Source organism: Heptranchias perlo, chromosome 10, assembly GCF_035084215.1.
Source record: "Heptranchias perlo isolate sHepPer1 chromosome 10, sHepPer1.hap1, whole genome shotgun sequence".
Taxonomy (NCBI): domain Eukaryota; kingdom Metazoa; phylum Chordata; class Chondrichthyes; order Hexanchiformes; family Hexanchidae; genus Heptranchias; species Heptranchias perlo.
In genome coordinates this window covers 48,374,453-48,392,278 of record NC_090334.1, presented here as the reverse complement: position 1 = coordinate 48,392,278, position 17,826 = coordinate 48,374,453, and the positions used below count along the sequence as shown (strand labels likewise).

Below are 17,826 nucleotides of genomic sequence, written 5' to 3'. Positions count from 1 at the left end.
TTTTGGACTCTAAGGGAATCAAGGGATATGGGGATCTGGCAGGAAAGTGGTGTTGAGTCGAAGATCAACCATGATCTTATTGAATGGTGGAGCAGGCTCGAGGGGCCGGATGGCTTACAGCTGCTCCTGTTTCTTATGTTCTTATGGAGGAACATCTTTTCAAGATGCATTCTGGCATGGAGCAGGTTATCCTCAAATTTACCAATATATATGACTTGAGAGTATTGAATCCAAGAGCAAGAAAAAGGCTTTTCTGCCAAAAAGGTATCCTGCCAAATACAATATTCTATCACTAGTTGGATACAGGCTAATCTTCTGCTAACTTTTCCCATGACTGGTTTGGCTCAGCTTAGGTTGGATAAAATTCCAAGGAGCTGAATATTTGTACCTGAAAAGAATTCACAACCATTTTAATAGCTATGCATCATTACAGTCAATCTTTCTCAGTTGATTAACTTTTCAGCATTGAAGTCAACACATCATTTATCTGCCCACTGTATAAATCTGCTCGTATTTGCTTGCAGGAATTTGTCCTTCAGACAGTTAACCACTCTGTAAAATGTAGTTTCATTAGCAAAAAGAACGCTGCTTTTGGTGATGTGTCTGAGATGTGAATCAAGTGGTGCTTCCCTGAATTGTGTGTAATTTTAAGACTGAAACTCAAGCAGGTTGGTCACCTAAGAATATATGTGATAAAAATATGTATTAATCAGTTTAAAATAAATACTTTGTCTAAGTTCACACCTCGTTTAATGACTTAATGGCTGCTGGGCTTTGTTGTGTTGTTGTACATTACATGAGTGGGAGAGGATTCTTACAACAATATGATGATAGATCAGGGTTACAATAGGGTTAGCTGACTTGAAGAGGTATTACTAAAACAAACAAGTACATCACAGCAGTATACAGCAGATTATAAATGGTTTTACATCCATACATATTGTTCTTTAATTAGAATGTTTCTGACTACTTTGTTATGTAAAGATGAAAGCCTAAATCAATAGCAGATTATGTAGTCAGTTTATTTTGTTTAAAACATTGAAAATGTATGGATTGCAAAAAATAAATTTTTGTAGCAATTTTGCAGTAACATTATCTTTTAATCCTGTACTCTAGGTGCGTGTTTTCCTTCTTTACCAAGTAGTCCCAATCTTTAGTTCTTATTCTAAAAGAAAAATCTATATCCATTTTCTATCAGAAGTCACCTTTTACAATGTGTAATTTTAAACACATTTTCAGGTACTATCTAGAGTCTAGTGATGCATGAATGCATGATCGTTCATATCCAAATGGTGTGCAAACTTTAATGCCCGAGACCAAATGCATATAACAAAAATTCTGGTTGGCTGCAGCCTTATTCAGAGATCTTTCCAATGTTTCCAGCTGCATCTTTTGCAAATCGACTCAATTCACAAAGCAGCAAGGTGAATATCAGCAGCGACATACAACTTCAGTAGATCATAGCTTTGTCCTCATTGAAATTCATAACCAGAGGTGAGAGCCACTGCATCGCCCAGATATATACCTAAATGCAATTTTACATACAAATATTTTAAGACATTAAGAAATACATATACATTCAAATGACTTGTTAAAATGACAACAGCAATTTTGAATGTTTAAGTAAAAATTAAGACTGGGTAATTTATTGATCTTATTAAGGACACAGATACAAAGTACAGTTGAAAGGCCACATAACATTAAATGAAAAGACCATCATTACTGCCACTTCAGAAAAGCAGCTACAACACTACTGGTAAACAACAAATTCCTTCACCTTTTCATACACCACCAGTTATAATGGCAAGTAGGCAATTTTAAGTCATAGCTACTATATTTAAATTTTTAGTAAAGCTTTGAAGTGTATGCTGGTTGAAATACAATACTGAAAGAAGTCTATAGAAGATTTAACAAAATGCTACAGCAGAGCCAGTTTAGCACTGAGATTTGCATCAGAAAGATTTTTTGTTTGTTCTTGATCCACAGCAGTTAAGATTCTGACTTTACATACAGGTAGCAGACTGTTTATGTAATTCAGTTCAGTCTATACAGAACATATTATCTGTATATATACACAGTAAAAACAAAACTGTACATTCATGTATATTACTTTTGTTCTCACTTTTGAGCGCTTAGGTGACTTGATAATTGAAGATACTCTTGTTCGCAAATGAAATCAAAAGGCACATCTGAAAAAAGATGCATGCTTACAACAATTAGTGAAAGAAATTCTTATTATCTTTAGTTATTACTGCTTGTTTTTCATAAACCGACCACAGTAGCCTACATACTAGTGCAGGTTAGACAGCTTTTCCCATTCAAAAATTCCAAATTAGTGTTATAAATTTTTCTCTAATATTTGCAGCAGCCAACCAATAGAACTCGAGATCCAGAAACAACAATTTGAAAAAAGCGCCACATTTCATAAACTTTCTCAGTCTATAGGTGATCTGCATCAAATAGTTACTGTATCGGTAAAACATCTGTAAAGTTCATACTAACAACTGAATAGTCACACATGATCGGCATTATAATAACCTTCCTGATGTCTGTAAAATTCCACCGCTTAACAAGGCCACTAGAGCTCAAATAAGTCTCAAGGATTTATCTCGTTGGCTCAGTGCAATGATTGGTTCAAATAATTTAATTCATTTGTACAGTGCAAATGCAAACTTGTGTTACACTTCAAGGTAATTATGTTGGCATTGCAAGTCTGAGGAAAGAAAATGCTACTGATCACCTGAGAGGAAATCACAACAGTGAACTGTGCTGTGGTCTGAATGAAAGAAACATGAAAACTCAGTGTTACTCCAATATCAGTTTCTTAATTGCACAATCTTCTTGAGTGCACAGCTACTAACAACAAGACGACAAAAAAGGTTAAAAACAGCAATACATTTTCTTGCCCCAGTGCCTTAATACAGATGCCTGATTTCCCACAGTGCTGGCAAGAACATTTAGTGTCAGTGAGGAATTTCTGCATTTTCCAGCAATGGCAGTCCACCTCTGTGCAAAGGAGGATGTGATAACTCTCGTTTGTAAGTCTTTGGTGGAAGTTTTGGCAGCTGCGGACTAGAGTTCTGTCTGGGAGGTATAGGTGGAGCAGAAGGATAAGTAGGGTTGTTGTGGTTAGAACAACGCCGCAAAACCCTGGGAGAAGGTGTTGGAGGAGGAGTACTGGGGGAACTGAGGTTAGTGCTGGATTCTCTGTACCAATCCTGATCCCGATGATGGCGGCCCATTGGTGCTGGCTGAAGAGGAAAGGAATCATTCATGAAGATCTCCGGAGGCCTAGTTGGTATGGGCGGTGGTGTATCAGGCAGTGGATCCCTTGGAGGAGGTGGAGGCGGACTATGTAGTGGCCCATCAGAGGGACCACATAATACAGGAATTCTAGGCAGCCGTGGTGGAATAGCAGGAGGGCTATCTGGAATATTTGAAGCGGTCTGTCAATAAAGAGATGAAATTCAAGTCAGAAATTTCTTCCAACTAATTAAGTGAGAAATGTCAAAAGTGAAATATTGAGAATTCAACTAAAAAGGACAAAACAGCATCAGGATCTGTAAGAGCTGCAATGGTGAACAAGTCTCTTTTTTTATTCCATATTCAAGCAGGACATCCAGCTCAAGCAAATACCACAATTAATTATGTGCAGGTTTCGATCCTACACAAATCATAAAGCTGAACTTATTACACAACAACCTGTGTTAGGATCAAAGTGAAAATCGACAGGAAAAATCTACAGAGAAACTATTGGACTTCTCTTAGTAAGTACACTGTCCAATGTGGAACTGATCCATACAAACTGGGAAGGTGATAGGTTCAATCCCTTACTTATATTCAGTTTTGTGCCCATTACAACACCAAAAACTTAGCAAGTCTGACAAACTGGCTTGGTTCTTTACACAATGACAATAACTTGCATTTATTTGCACCTTTAACGTTGCATAACATCCCAAAGCGATTTAGAAAGGCGAAAACTGATGTCAATGTGAGAGAAAAGCTATAGGGTGATGATCAAAGGCACGGTCAAAGAGGCAGGTTTTGAGGAGGCTTTTGATGAAAAGTGGCAGGATAACAAAGTGGAGGGGCTCAGAAAATGCGTAGGAGGAAAGGATGAGATGCAAAGTAGGCAGGGGGTTGAAAGTGCATTGGCACATGGGGCTAGAGGAGACTGCAGAGTTAAGGAGGGACAAGTCCATGGAAAGGTTTGTAAATGAGGATAAGGTTTTTGAATTCAAGGTGCTGGGGCAGGGACGGCATTGGAGGTTAGTGATGATGGGTGTAATAGGGGAGCAGGAAAGGATGCAAGAGACAGATTTTGGACGAGTTGTATTTTAAATCGGATGTAATTCAGGAGGCCAGTGAAGAGAGTATTGGAAAATTTAAGCCTGGAAGGATGAAGACACGATGCATGTTTCAGTGACAGCTGGGGTCAGGTAAAGGTGGAGGTGGAGGTGGATGGTGGATGTGGGGATTAAAATTCAGCTCAGATATAAACCGGACACAGAGGTTGCACACCGACAGACCCAGCCTGACTGAGCTGATGGGGAGAGGGATGGAATCACAGGCTTTGATGAGGAGCTTTTAGCAAGTTGGATGGCTTAGGTAAGTTGGAAAAGGTTTTAATGATCCACCACTTAATGTCAGACAAACAAATGGACTTTGATTATGTAGTGGAGGGTGGTGATGGAGAGGAAGAGCCGAGTGTCGTAAACATATGCATTGTTTTGTAAGCATACAAAAGTGCTAACTATAATCTTTCAAATTTCTCCAGATTTCAAAGTTCTCTAGATTCAGGAACTGTCCCTCTAGATTGGAAAACTGCACGTCACTCCGCTTTTTAAGAAAGGAGAGAAGGGAATTATAGACCAGCTAGCCTAACATTTGTTGTGGGGAAAATGCTGGAGACTATAATTAAGGATAGGGTAACTGAACACCTCGAGAATTTTCAGTTAATCAGAGAGAGCCAGCATGGATTTGTGAAAGGTAGGTCATGCCTGACAAACCTGACTGAATTTTTTGAAGAGGTGACTAAAGTAGTGGACAGGAGAACGTCAATGGATGTTATTTATATGGACTTCCAGAAAAAGGATAGAACAGTGTACTTTCTAAAAATGGTAAAAAGTTAAAAACAGTGGATATCCAAAAGGATTTAGGGGTTCAGGTACATAGATCATTTAAGTGTCATGAACAGGTGCAGAAAATAATCAATAACGCGAATGGAATGCTGGCCTTTATATCTAGAGGACTAGAGTACAAGGGGGCAGAAGTTATGCTGCAGCTATACAAAACCCTGGTTAGACCGCACCTGGAGTACGGTAAGCAGTTCTGGGCACCACACCTTCGGAAGGACATATTGGCCTTGAAGGGAGTGCAGTGTAGGTTTACTAGAATGATACCATGACTTCAAGGGTTAAGTTACGAGGAGAGATTACGCAAATTGGGGTTGTATTCTCTAGAGCTTCGAAGGTTAAGGGGTGATCTGATCGAAGTTTATAAGGTATTAAGGGGAACAGATAGGGTGGATAGAGAGAAACTATTTCCGCTGGTTGGGGATTTTAGGAGTAGGGGGCACAGTCTAAAAATTAGAGCCAGACCTTTCAGGAGTGAGATTAGAAAACTTTTCTACACACAAAGGGTGGTAGAAGTTTGGAACTCTCTTCCACAAACGGCAATTGATACTAGCTCAATTGCTAAATTTAAATCTGAGATAGATAGCTTTTTAGCAATCAAAGGGTATTAAGGGACATGGCCCATGGAGTTAGATCACAGATCAGCCATGATCTTATCAAATGGCGGAGCAGGCACGAGGGGCTGAATGGCCTACTCCTGTTCCTATATAGAAGCTGACTTCATGCCTAGAGGTGAAGTCTTCGAGTGGCAGCATATTGTTGTGGAAACGGCAGGCAAAGAAATGTCAAAGGGGAGAGATGGTGGAGGACAATGGAGTGGTCATGTGTGTCAAATACCATGGAAAGGCTACAGAGGACAAGGAGAGACAGCATACCATGGTTGCAGTCACCAAGAACCAGATAACCAACCGAGGCTGTCTCAGGAGGTGTGGGCAGGGTGGAAACTGGACTGAAAGGATCTGAACAGGCAGTAATGGGAAAGGGGCCACGGAACCAGATGACAACCTCTATGAAAACTTTAGGGAAGAAAGATAACTAGTTGGAGAGGGGACAAAGGAGTTGAGCATGAGCTTTTGAGAAGAGAGTGACAACAGCAGGTATGAAGGATGGAGAGACAGAACCTGATGAAAGGGAGTCACTGATAATGTCAGTGTAAATTCCAATTTTGTGCCTCAAGTCCCTTAATTTGTGCTCTATTTGTTTTGTCTGCTTTATGGCTCTCTCTGAAATGACCCGAGCAGAGCAATACTGGTCACTGAACTAGTAGGTAATTTTTCCCCAATTAATCAATGAGAAGTGCAAGAGTAGTATTATAGTTGGGGATAAACTGCCACTATGATGCCAGCTCAAGGACTTAAGACAAGGTAGAACAGGAGTTGACATGTGACCATCTATCTGTCACACCATGATGATATTTTTTGTGCATGCTACGCACAGGGCTTCCCCAGAAACAATCAAACTAGATTTATTCCTAACTTAAATGAAGAAAAAAAATTGTTATTTCAGTATTATTTCACACTGTACCACGAGGCACTTCCTTTACCTTAGAATTTGCCACGTCTAGATCAGGCTTCCTTCGTTGGGGAAGAGGTGGAGGAGTAGGTGAGTCTTCACTTAGCCTATGAAAACTTGAAACGGAGTGAGATTCTGGAAACACACAGCGAAAGGAGAAATTAAACACAAATCATTCATATTGTGTTTATATTTCAGTAACCCAAAAAACCCCAACAGTAACTTGCATTTATAAAGCACCTTTAACTTAGAAAAATGCCCCAAGGTGCTTTACAGAAAATTAACAGACACAAATGGACACTGAGCCAAAGGAGATATTAGAAGGGGTGATCAAAAGCTTGGTGAAAGAGGTGGATTTAATGAGGGTCTTAAAAAGGAGGTAAATGGGTGGAGGCGAAGGTGTTTAGCCAAATATTTCTGCATCAAACCAGTAACATTCTTATTAAACAGCATGGGGTCTAGACGGCTGAAAGCACTGCCGCCAATGGTACGGTGAAGGGAGTGGAGGATGCATAAAAGGCCAGTGTCAGAAGAATGGTGAGTGCGAGGAGGGTTTCTAGGACTGGAGAAGCTTACAGATATAGGAACAAGGCCATGGAGGGACTTAAACACAAGGATGAGAATTTTAAATTGGAGGCACTGCAGGATCGGACATCGATGTAGGTCAGCAAGGACAGCAGTGGGTGGATCCTGGTGTGGGGTAGGATATGGGCAACAGAGTTTTGGATGAGCTGAAGTTTACGGAGGGTGGAGGATGGGAGACCGGCAAGAGAGCATTGGAATAGTCACGACTGGAGGTGATAAAGGCATGGGTGAAGGTTTCAGTGGAAGATAGGCCATGGCACAGGCAAAGGCGGGTGATGTTACGGTCTTTGTGATGGAGAGGTTAGGAGGTCGAAAACTCAGCTTGGAGTCAAATATGACACTAAGAGTCTGGTTCAGCCTGTGACAAGGGCTGGGAAGGGGGGTGGAATTGGTGGCGAGAGTAGAGTTTGTGGCAGATGCCAAAGTTAACAACTATGGTCTTCCCAATGTTTAACTTGAGAAAATTGCAGCTCATTCACAACCAGATATCGAACAAGCAGTCTGACAATGCAGAGGCAGTGGAGGGGTGAAGCGAGGTGGTGGGGAGGTAGAGGGGATGTTGTCAGCATACATTTGGAAGCTGACCCCCATGTCTGCAGATCATGTGGCCAATGGGTAGCATCTGAATAAGAGGACAGGGCCCAGGATAGGTCTGCGGAGATTCCAAAAGTAATGGTGCAGGGATGGGAAGAGAATCCATTGCTGGAATTGCTCGGACTACAATTGGATGGGTCAGTGTGGAACCTAAGTGAGGGCAATCCCACTAAGCTGGACACTGGAGGAAAGGCATTGGAAGAGGATGGTGTGGTCAACAGTGTCAAAGATTGCAGAGAAGTTGAGGAGTGATAATGCACAGAGGATATCATATATGACTTTGGTTAGGGTTATTTTGGTGCTGTGTCAGGAATACAACCTAATTGGGGAGATTCAAACATGGAGTTGTGGGAAAGATGGGCATGGATCTGGGAGGGGACAACACGATCAAGGACTTGAGAAGAGAGGCAGGTTGGAGATAGGGTGATAGTTTGCAAGGACAGAGAGGCTGAGGGTGTTTTTGTTTTAGGAGAAGGGTGATGGTGGCAGTTTTGAAAGGAAGGGAGACAACAGTGAAGGAACCATTTACAATGTCAGCTAGCATGGGGCCAGGGAAGGCAAGGAAATCGGGTGGTCAGCAGTTTAGTGAGAATGGGGTCAAGACAGCAGGAGGCGGGTCTCATGGACAAAATGAGCTCAAAAGAGGAAATGAGGGAACATGGGAGAGAAACTAGAGAAAGATGCGAGGGCAGCAGGAAAGAGGAAGCAGCATAGACAGCTGAATAGATGGTCTCAATCTTAGTGAAAAAGAAATCCATGAGCAAATTAAGGAAACTGGATTATTACTATATTTGGCTTCCAATTCATTGACTGATGGAGTAACTAATACTCAACATAATTTTAAATGTCATCAGCAACTGATAAAGATGAAAGCATTATTGAAGGTAAATGGGCCCAACTTACTTGATGGTGGCAGCAAGACAGGTGCAAAAATGCTGTTGCTAACTGTAAAGAAAAATGACAAATGATTTAGAAATATGACTGATAATTAAGTCACAATAACATGTAAATTATGTCAGGACTGCGTAAATCAATACTTGGGCATGTTTCAGAACACAAATGGAATGTCTTGAACTTTGAATTTTTCTTTCTAATCAACATAACCCCATGTCCCATAGAATTGCACATGCAAATTATGTCATGCTTACCTTGTTGAATGCCAAATATTTCTGCATCAAACCAGTAACATTCTTATTAAATAGTAGCTGATCTCCCACAGCTTTGCTCACACACAGCCTAGAGTCAGCAGTGCATCCCCCAACTCTCATTTTGAACCAGGAAGAGAAGCACATCGGGGGCTGGAAAGTGGAGCACAGCAGGATAAAGGTGGACAGGGGGAATTGGGGTTCAAAATTTTAAAAATAACCAGTGGACCTTGAAAGAAGTAACAGCTTACCGGTTCAATAATACTGAAAACTGTGATGGCAACTGTTCTGAGAGAATTTTTCACTTTCTTTTTTAGTAATCCTCATATAAATGTTATTTATAAGAGCTTCATATCGAGTTGGGCCTGTGATTGAAATTAGTTTGAAAAACTAAATTGAATGACATAATTGGTTCATGTGTGCTAGCTGCTGCTGCCATGTTGCTTGGTTTTGTGCAGGATCTAAATTCAAGATTAGTACCTTTCCAGATCTATATTTGAGCAAATCAGTATGGTTCATTTAATAGATAGTTGTTATTTTCAGCCAAACAGAAAATCGTGACACATATTTGTGCTACCCTACACATTTAATACGTGACGTACTCTCCACAAGGCTTTTAATTGGATGTGTAATTCTTAGTAAAACATTGTTACAATACTATACTTTATGTTAATGCATGTTTTGCAATAGGATTCAGCATGTTAGCTAATGCAACAATATGAACAGAACATTAGACTCGTATCACTGAACAAATGCAACTAAAATGAAGGAATCTGAATGGCTTTGTGAAAATTGCAACACAAGATATCACTTTACTGGTATTTAATTGCAACTATGGTAGCAAACAATGAGAATAATCAAAAATACTAGCAGTTTTCTTTGTAGATTCAAAGTGATAAGAAAAGGATTCATATTCTTCAGATTGTAGAGAAAATTCATCACACAGAGGGTTAGAATTATCTGCTAAGTAACCACAACCAGACAAAAGCAGCAAATTAGTAACATTCAAGCAAATAGATTATGAAAACAAGAGTCAAGAAAATAAGAAAGCCAACAGCAAAAGTGGAGACATTTAAAAACCCAGCATGGGCTGACATACCACCAGCAATGTGAACAGCAGCAAAGATTGTGGAGCAGATTGAACTTGAACTACCTGCAGAAAATATAGGAATAAGTGGAAGTGACAAGCACAGCAGCCAGCAAACTAGTCAAGGTCTGTGTGTCTACTGTCCCTGCCATGCATCTGTCCAAATATTTACTAAACAGTCATTTTCAGTAAGGTAAAGTGCAATTTTTAAATTCATTTTCAACCTCTCCTCAAAATACCAACTTTATCAGAGGTACAGTTAGACAGGCACCACTACCTCATTCAAGCAGTTTATGAAATGATCACATGTGTTGGCAAATATACATATATACATACACACATATACACACTACTTTCCAGGAGTTGGAAACCACCACCAATTGTTTCCCTCCTGGCCCCAAGGATGTCCACTACTATTCCGGCTGAAATTAACTACCTCAGCAGGTACTGCAAATTAAACCTGGTGACCTGGTTTGTTGCTAAACCAGTCAGTGCCATTACCTGCTGGACTGTTGGAAGAGCTCTGAATAATACACCTGAGGCTTCCCAAAAATCCTAGCAAAAAAAGACTCGAATGACAAAACTCCACTTGAAACTTTGTGCTTTATGGGGAATAGTATAGATATGTTAATTAACCCACTGTTAATTTCAGTGACATTATACAATTCAAAATTACACTCACTGCCAGAGCTGATCAATTCCACATCACCAAAGACACTGAGATCAGAAGAAGCAGATACAGGTGGGGTTGATGGCGTGTTTGGGGAGTTTGGAACAGACATTGTTGATTCATTCTCAGTTTCTGGAATTCTACTGAAGCTGATCTTGCGTGGCTCCCGTTCTAATGGCATGGGATTTCTTAAGGTTCCAGAGGTAGAGGTATGTCTCGTGGGATTAGGTCTTATTCCTGGAGATTTTAAGGAATATGAAGTTTTTCTTGACTAAAGAAAAAGGCAAAGAAGATTTATTATCACTACTCAAAATTAACTGCAATTCTTACTGAACAATAAAACGCAACCAATGTTTAACCCTCTAACGTTGTTAATATTTTTATATGGCATAAAAGAGTGATAATGTAGTCCCAACAACAATTTTGGGTTATTTCATTCTGCATCCTTAATATCTAAATGCTGCTTATTTAATTTTGTATCTTCTCAGTTCATATCGATAATACAAGTGGTGCCAGGTTCTGAAGAGATTGCTCATTGGTTGGGCACCTCCACAATAAAGTTTTTTGTGCCATTTTCATCAATTTAAACTCTCAAAGCTCATTCTTTTTAACCCAAATGACTCAGTTCATGATATCTTTGACTAAAAATAAGAACAAGCTTAGCCAGTCCTCAAGTTCTTTTGGGCTTCATCCACCTCCAGGACCAGTGCTGCCACAACATCAGACATACTGGGATAAATTTCTGGCTTCAATGCATGGGCAGTAATCTGGCGAAGTGAATCGCCTGTCCATTGTAGAAAGTACTCAGTTGGGCGGGTTCCACAATGGGCTGGTGATTTGCTCCTCCAGGTTAGTTACTGGTGTGGACAAAAGATACAGTAACATTCTCTTTGAAAGGAACTGTGAGCTAGGTAAGAGGAAACTACTTATGGGGCAGGGGGTGGGGGGTGGAAATATGATTATTTACTGAAAAGAGAAACAAATGTACAAAATGCAAGGGAAGTTTACTTTTGGCTGGTCAGTCAGCAACACTGAATTTCTAGCACATCTATTTTGGTTGATGAGAAGAATCACTTTTCAAGTAAACTGTTTTTATTTTAGAGGCAAAATTTAGCATTCACTAGAGGGACAAAATTCTTACGGTTCTACACCCATCTATTTTTGTGAAGGAGTCAATTGCTTATAGAATACTTATGAAATATTTTAAATTTACTGAGGTAACACATTAACATTATACATGCATGGAGTACATGGGACTTACTATATTCTACTAACTGCAGGATTTTAAACACTGAAGAAATGCTAATTTACTGTAAATATTAAACAATCCAATTGCATCTTGATTCATTAATTGACAATCAATATCTTATTGATCTTACTGTTGATCTTTTAAAAAAGTTAATTAAGTAATCATTTTAAATGTTAAACTAAGTGACATACTGTAGCAAAATGCTTTGTCCAGACACCTTCAACTGATTTTAAACTGACTGACTGACTTGTTTCTTCTCAAGTAAGGTGAATAGCAAAATTAAACTGAACTTTAGGATAACTTACAAAACGTGGTGGTTGTTTGCAGTTACGTGGTTCAATTTCCAAGGATTTGTTGAACAAATAGTCTGTAAACTCTTTTTCATTCATATTTCCCATTGGATTCAGATTTTCAAAGAATTTCTATGCATCAACACAAACAGATCTTCAATTTAACTTTTATTGAACTACTGTAAAGAAACTGATTCTCAGAATGGCTATAAAATGTGAACTTTACAAAAGTTAGTTCCACAGTAGCTACCTTTATATCTGTTTCCACTTGTAGGCAGTAGGGCTGGTTTTGATACTGTTGGATTTCTCCTGTGATTTCAGCCACTTTCCTTCGTTTGCTAAAATTTATTAATTCTTTCCCGCATCTTTTTAGGAAATCTGGGTTCCCTACTTCGGTCTTCAGAATATTTGTCAAATAAATACCTTTGAATGGAAATCATTTTTAAGAATTGGACTTAAAAGTTAACTACAACATACTTAGCCAATAATTTTAAAAAACATTACTGCATTCAATTTTACTAATTACTGAAGATCTGGAAAAAATTAGTGAAAGACTTTGGTTAAAAAACTTGCTTTACTACACAAGTTTACATATATAATTGCAGAATAAATGGCTTTTGAAAATAATGTACCACCAATTTATGAACACACAAGAGAAATTGGTAGGATGCACATTTCACTGTTGAATCACATCAAGGTACCAAATTGATAAGTAATTAAATTGCCTACCAAAGAAAGGCACACAAGGTGGGTTTATTGACTTAAGTTTAGCTAGGTACTTCTTGAAGTGGTCTTGACTTAGGTCCACTGCTTCTTCTAAAACCTTTTTCTTTCTCTCAGGCAATGCCTGTGTAAAATATACAATAAAAAGGTACTATAAAGAAGTTTAAACAAATTGAGTGCTAGTAAACCAAAAAACATTCCTAGAAGTCAAATCCCATTAAATTACATGACATGATTATGATCAAAATTCAACATACTTGAGGATTAAAAATGTAATAAAAGAATGCAAAAAAACTTTAATGATAGTACTTCTGATGTTGCACCCCAATTTTTCATACAGGAGTGACATTTGCCAAACAGGGAAAGAGGATAGGTGAGATTTACATCATTCCTAACAGGGAGGCCCATGGTCTTCACCCTCAACAGAATGGGAGGACCATCTCAAAATTGTACACTTACATCTCAGTCTGCACAAGCTCCACAAATTTCATTCCATCCTGCCAAACACATGACCGTTCTGTAAGTTTACATAAATTGTAGACACAGAAATTTGCATGAATTAAACAAATTTGTTATTTGTTTAACCCAGGAAGAGAAAACAGGAACTCATGACCACAAACTACAAATAGATGCAGTACTGGCCAAAGAGGTTTTTATTTTTAAACATCAGACACAAACAACTAACACCAACAGTGCAACAGAAGTGACAGACTACACGGGGCATTTTATATCATGCATGAAGGGGAATGCGCATGACAAAATGACACAATCCCAGCTTAAACTGACATGTTCTGAAAACATTCTTTTTTTCCTCCCTCAAAATAATATTTGTTGGCTTTGGATCAATACTTAAGAGTATTGGGAAAGGAATGGGAAAAAAGGGAGGAAGAAAAAAAATGATTTGTAGTAGAAGACAATTAAAACATTTCAATAGGAACAACACTATCTTTCAAATCATTGACAAGTTAGTTTTACTCTGACTATTAGCTAACCTAGAAAGAACAAGACCAACATATATCATTTTCTGATTGTGCAACTTTTTTCTAGTAGCTGTTTATTGATCTATTATTATAATGAAACTGTTAATTTATAGGTTTAAACCTATAAATTGTCAGTTGCAGTACACACAGTGAAAGATTCATAGTTTATCAGACTAGTTTTGAACAGATCTATCGCAAATACTGTGAATTTCACTGCCTGTCCCTTACGTACACTGGAGTAGAATACTCAATTCACAGCAATGAATAAATCGATTTCGACAATTGCATCCAGTTGTGAATAGTACTTTCTACTTGAACTAAATACAAATAACTGCATATATTAATTGATCAGTAGGAGCTTCAAAACAATCCATGTAAAATACTCACCTCAAAAGTATGATCCAGCCTATAAACTGGCACAGAGTTTACTGTACTGACAATCTCCAGCACACCATTAAAATTGTTGAGCTCTTGGAAAACCTGTAGGATCTCTATAACTCGACTTAAAACTGCCACTCTTTCTTCAAAATTTTCTGCCTCCACAATACACCTGGAGGGGGTAACAGGAAAAAAAATTCAACATCACAAGCAGAGAATCTGAAAAGTGTCACTCCGAAAAACATTTCAATCTCATTTCTCTTTAGTTTCTACTGTAGGTGCAATTAGCTACCAAAACCCAAGACATTTTTGCAGAGTAGATAGTCAAATTCTGTAAAGAAAGTGAATAGAGGTGCCTGATTAAGCCATTTGGTTGAAAGGTTTTGCACAAAGTACCCCTACTCAGCAGGGAGAGCTGTTCCAATTCAACATTTGCTAATCTAGCACTTCTATTTTGGACTCTTTCTCTGTTTTCAATTTCAACCTAATTAGGTTATGGTCACTATTTACCTTCAAGTAGCTTACTTGTCCCATTTCATTACCCAGAATTAGAACTTGTACTGCATCCTTCCTTATTGCTTCCTTACTGCTCAAGGATAGTTCTGGCTGCATTCCAAAACCTTTCCCCATTTTGACCATAAATTGTCGATGCTATGACAAAGTTGTTTTGTGAAAATGCACATGTATAAATACGTTAAAAATCTTACATCTGTGTGTTCACTCCCTGCCAAGGCATTATAAAATTCCTATATCCATAGGTGTAATGGAAACTGTAATTGCAGCTTCTCCCCAGTGGAGGTCTCTGGCCTCTAACCCTGCTTCACGCCTGATCTTCACTCTCCATGTGCAAGACCACAGGCGAGCAATTCATGCTTTAGATATATATCTGCTATACCGTGTTATAAGGTCTACAGGAGAGATAGGGAAAAAGGAAGAGGGGGAGGAGTAGCCTTAATGATTAGAGATGAAATCACTTCAATGATAAAGGAGGATATAATGCGAGGTAAGCAGCCAACAGAGACCTAAAAACAGAGACCTAAATTGAGAAATAGGAAAGGATCTAAGACTATAGTGGGAATTGTGTATAGGACCCCTGGCAGCAGCTCTGAAGTGCTAGATTGTGTAAATGCAGAGATTAGACAAGCTGTAAGAAATGCATAGTGGTCTTAATGGGGGACTTTAACCTTCACATAGATTGGGAAAAGCAGACTACCAACTGTCAGAAAGGTAGTGAATTTCTTGAGTGTGTCCAGGATAATTTTCTACAGCAGTATGTCCTAGAGGCAACAAGGGGGCAAGCCATACTAGATTTAGTTAACGGCTTAACTGTACGCAAACATCTATCCAATAGCGATCATAACATGATCGAGTTCAATATAGTGTTTGAAAGGGAAAAAAAGTGAGTCAGCTGCTAAGATTCTAGACTTGGGTAAGGCCGACTTCAATGGGATGAGACAGAGACTGTCCACAGTAAACTGGGCAAATCTGTTAATGGGTAAAACGACTGATGATCAGTGGGAAATGTTTAAAGAAACATTTAACGAGATACAGAATCGGTTTATACCAGAGGGGCAAGAACTTTACTTGCCAAAAAAAACAGCCATGTTCAACTAAAGAGGTAAGGGACAGTATAAGACATAAGGAAAGGGCATACACAATGGCAAAAAATGGCACAGATCCTGGCGAATGGGAAAGATACAAAGATCAACAAAGGGTCACAGAACAGATAGTAAGAGTCACAAAAAGAGAGTATGAAAAGAAACTTGCAAGGCATAGCAAAGCCAAGACGAAGAACTTTTATAGTTACATTAGGAAAAAGAGGGTGGTCAGGAGCAGTGTTGGCCCCTTAAAAACTGAAAGTGGGATATTGTCATTGACAATGGGGAAATGGCGGACATGTTGAATGATTACTTTGCGTCAGTATTTACAGTAGAAAAAGAGGATAGCATGCCGGAAATCCCAAGAAAACTAATATTGAAATCGGGGACAGGGACTCGATAAAATTAACATAAGTAAAGCAACAGTAATGAAGAAAATAATAACACTGAAGAGTGACAAATCCCCAGGACCAGATGGTTTCCATCCCAGGGTTTTAAAGGAAGTAGGTGAGCACATTGCAGATGCCCTAACTATAATCTTTCAAAGTTCTCTAGATTCAGGGAACTGTCCCTCTGGATTGGAAAATTGCACGTCACTACGCTTTTTAAGAAAGGAGAGAGGGAAACCAGGGAATTATAGACCAGTTAGCCTAACATCTGTTGTGGGGAAAATGCTGGAGTCTATAATTAAGGATAGGGTGACTGAACACCGAGAATTTTCAGTTAATCAGAGAGAGCCAGCATGGATTTGTGAAAGGTAGGTCGTGCCTGACAAACCTGATTGAATTTTTTGAAGCGGTGACTAAAGTAGTGGACAGGGGAACGTCAATGGATGTTATTTATATGGACTTCCAGAAGGCATTGGATAAGGTCCCACATAAGAGACTGTTAGCTAAGATAGAAGCCCATGGAATCGAGGGAAAAGTACGGACTTGGTTAGGAAGTTGGCTGAGCGAAAGGCGACAGAGAGTAAGGATAATGGGTAGGTACTCACATTGGCAGGATGTGACTAGTGGAGTCCCGCAGGGATCTGTCTTGGGACCTCAATTATTCACAATATTTATTAACGACTTAGATGAAGGCATAGAAAGTCTCATATCTAAGTTTGCCGATGACACAAAGATTGGTGGCATTGTAAGCAGTGTAGATGAAAACATAAAATTACAAAGCGATATTGATAGATTAGGTGAATGGGCAAAACTGTGGCAAATGGAATTCAATGTAGACAAATGTGAGGTCATCCACTTTGGATCAAAAAAGGATAGAACAGGGTACTTTCTAAATGGTTAAAAACAGTAGATGTCCAAAGGGACCTAGGGGTTCAGGTATATAGTTCATTGATGTGTCATGAACAGGTGCAGAAAATAATCAATAACGCAAATGGAACGCTGGCCTTTATATCTAGAGGACTAGAGTACAAGGGGACAGAAGTTATGCTGCAGCTATACAAAACCCTGGTTAGACCGCACCTGGAGTACTGTGAGCAGTTCTGGGCACCACATCTTCGGAAGGACATATTGGCCTTGGAGGGAGTGCAGTGTAGATTTACTAGAATGATACCCGGACTTCAAGGGTTAAGTTAGGAGGAGAGATTACACAAATTGGGGTTGTATTCTCTGGAGTTTCAAAGGTTAAGGGATGATCTGATCGAAGTTTATAAGGTATTAAGGGGAACGGATAGGGTGGATAGAGAGAAACTATTTCCGCTGGTTGGGGATTCTAGGAGTAGAGGGCAGAGTCTAAAAATTAGAGCCAGACCTTTCAGGAGCGAGATTAGAAAACATTTCTACACACAAAGGGTGGTAGAAGTTTGGAACTCTCTTCTGCAAACGGCAATTGATACTAGCTCAATTGCTAAATTTAAATGTGAGATAGATAGC

The 17,826-nt window shown here is 39.2% G+C and overlaps 1 protein-coding gene across 3 annotated transcripts in view; it reads right to left on the bottom strand.

The window, feature by feature from the left end:
* Positions 1-1,618: 1,618 nt before the first annotated feature.
* The window catches only part of sos2 (son of sevenless homolog 2 (Drosophila)), a 98,541-nt gene continuing 82,333 nt past the window's right edge, over positions 1,619-17,826 (bottom strand). For 2 of the 3 annotated variants that reach the window (XM_067991651.1, XM_067991654.1), the window contains exons 16-24: positions 14,358-14,520; positions 12,997-13,114; positions 12,518-12,690; positions 12,283-12,399; positions 10,741-10,999; positions 10,071-10,124; positions 8,730-8,771; positions 6,679-6,782; positions 1,619-3,446 (exon numbers count right to left, since the gene is read on the bottom strand). In XM_067991651.1, coding sequence (XP_067847752.1) covers positions 2,964-3,446; positions 6,679-6,782; positions 8,730-8,771; positions 10,071-10,124; positions 10,741-10,999; positions 12,283-12,399; positions 12,518-12,690; positions 12,997-13,114; positions 14,358-14,520 — 1,513 coding nt within the window. In that variant the 3' untranslated portion in view covers positions 1,619-2,963. The remainder of the gene's footprint in view (positions 3,447-6,678; positions 6,783-8,729; positions 8,772-10,070; positions 10,125-10,740; positions 11,000-12,282; positions 12,400-12,517; positions 12,691-12,996; positions 13,115-14,357; positions 14,521-17,826) is intronic. The other variant, XM_067991653.1, reaches the window with a different exon arrangement.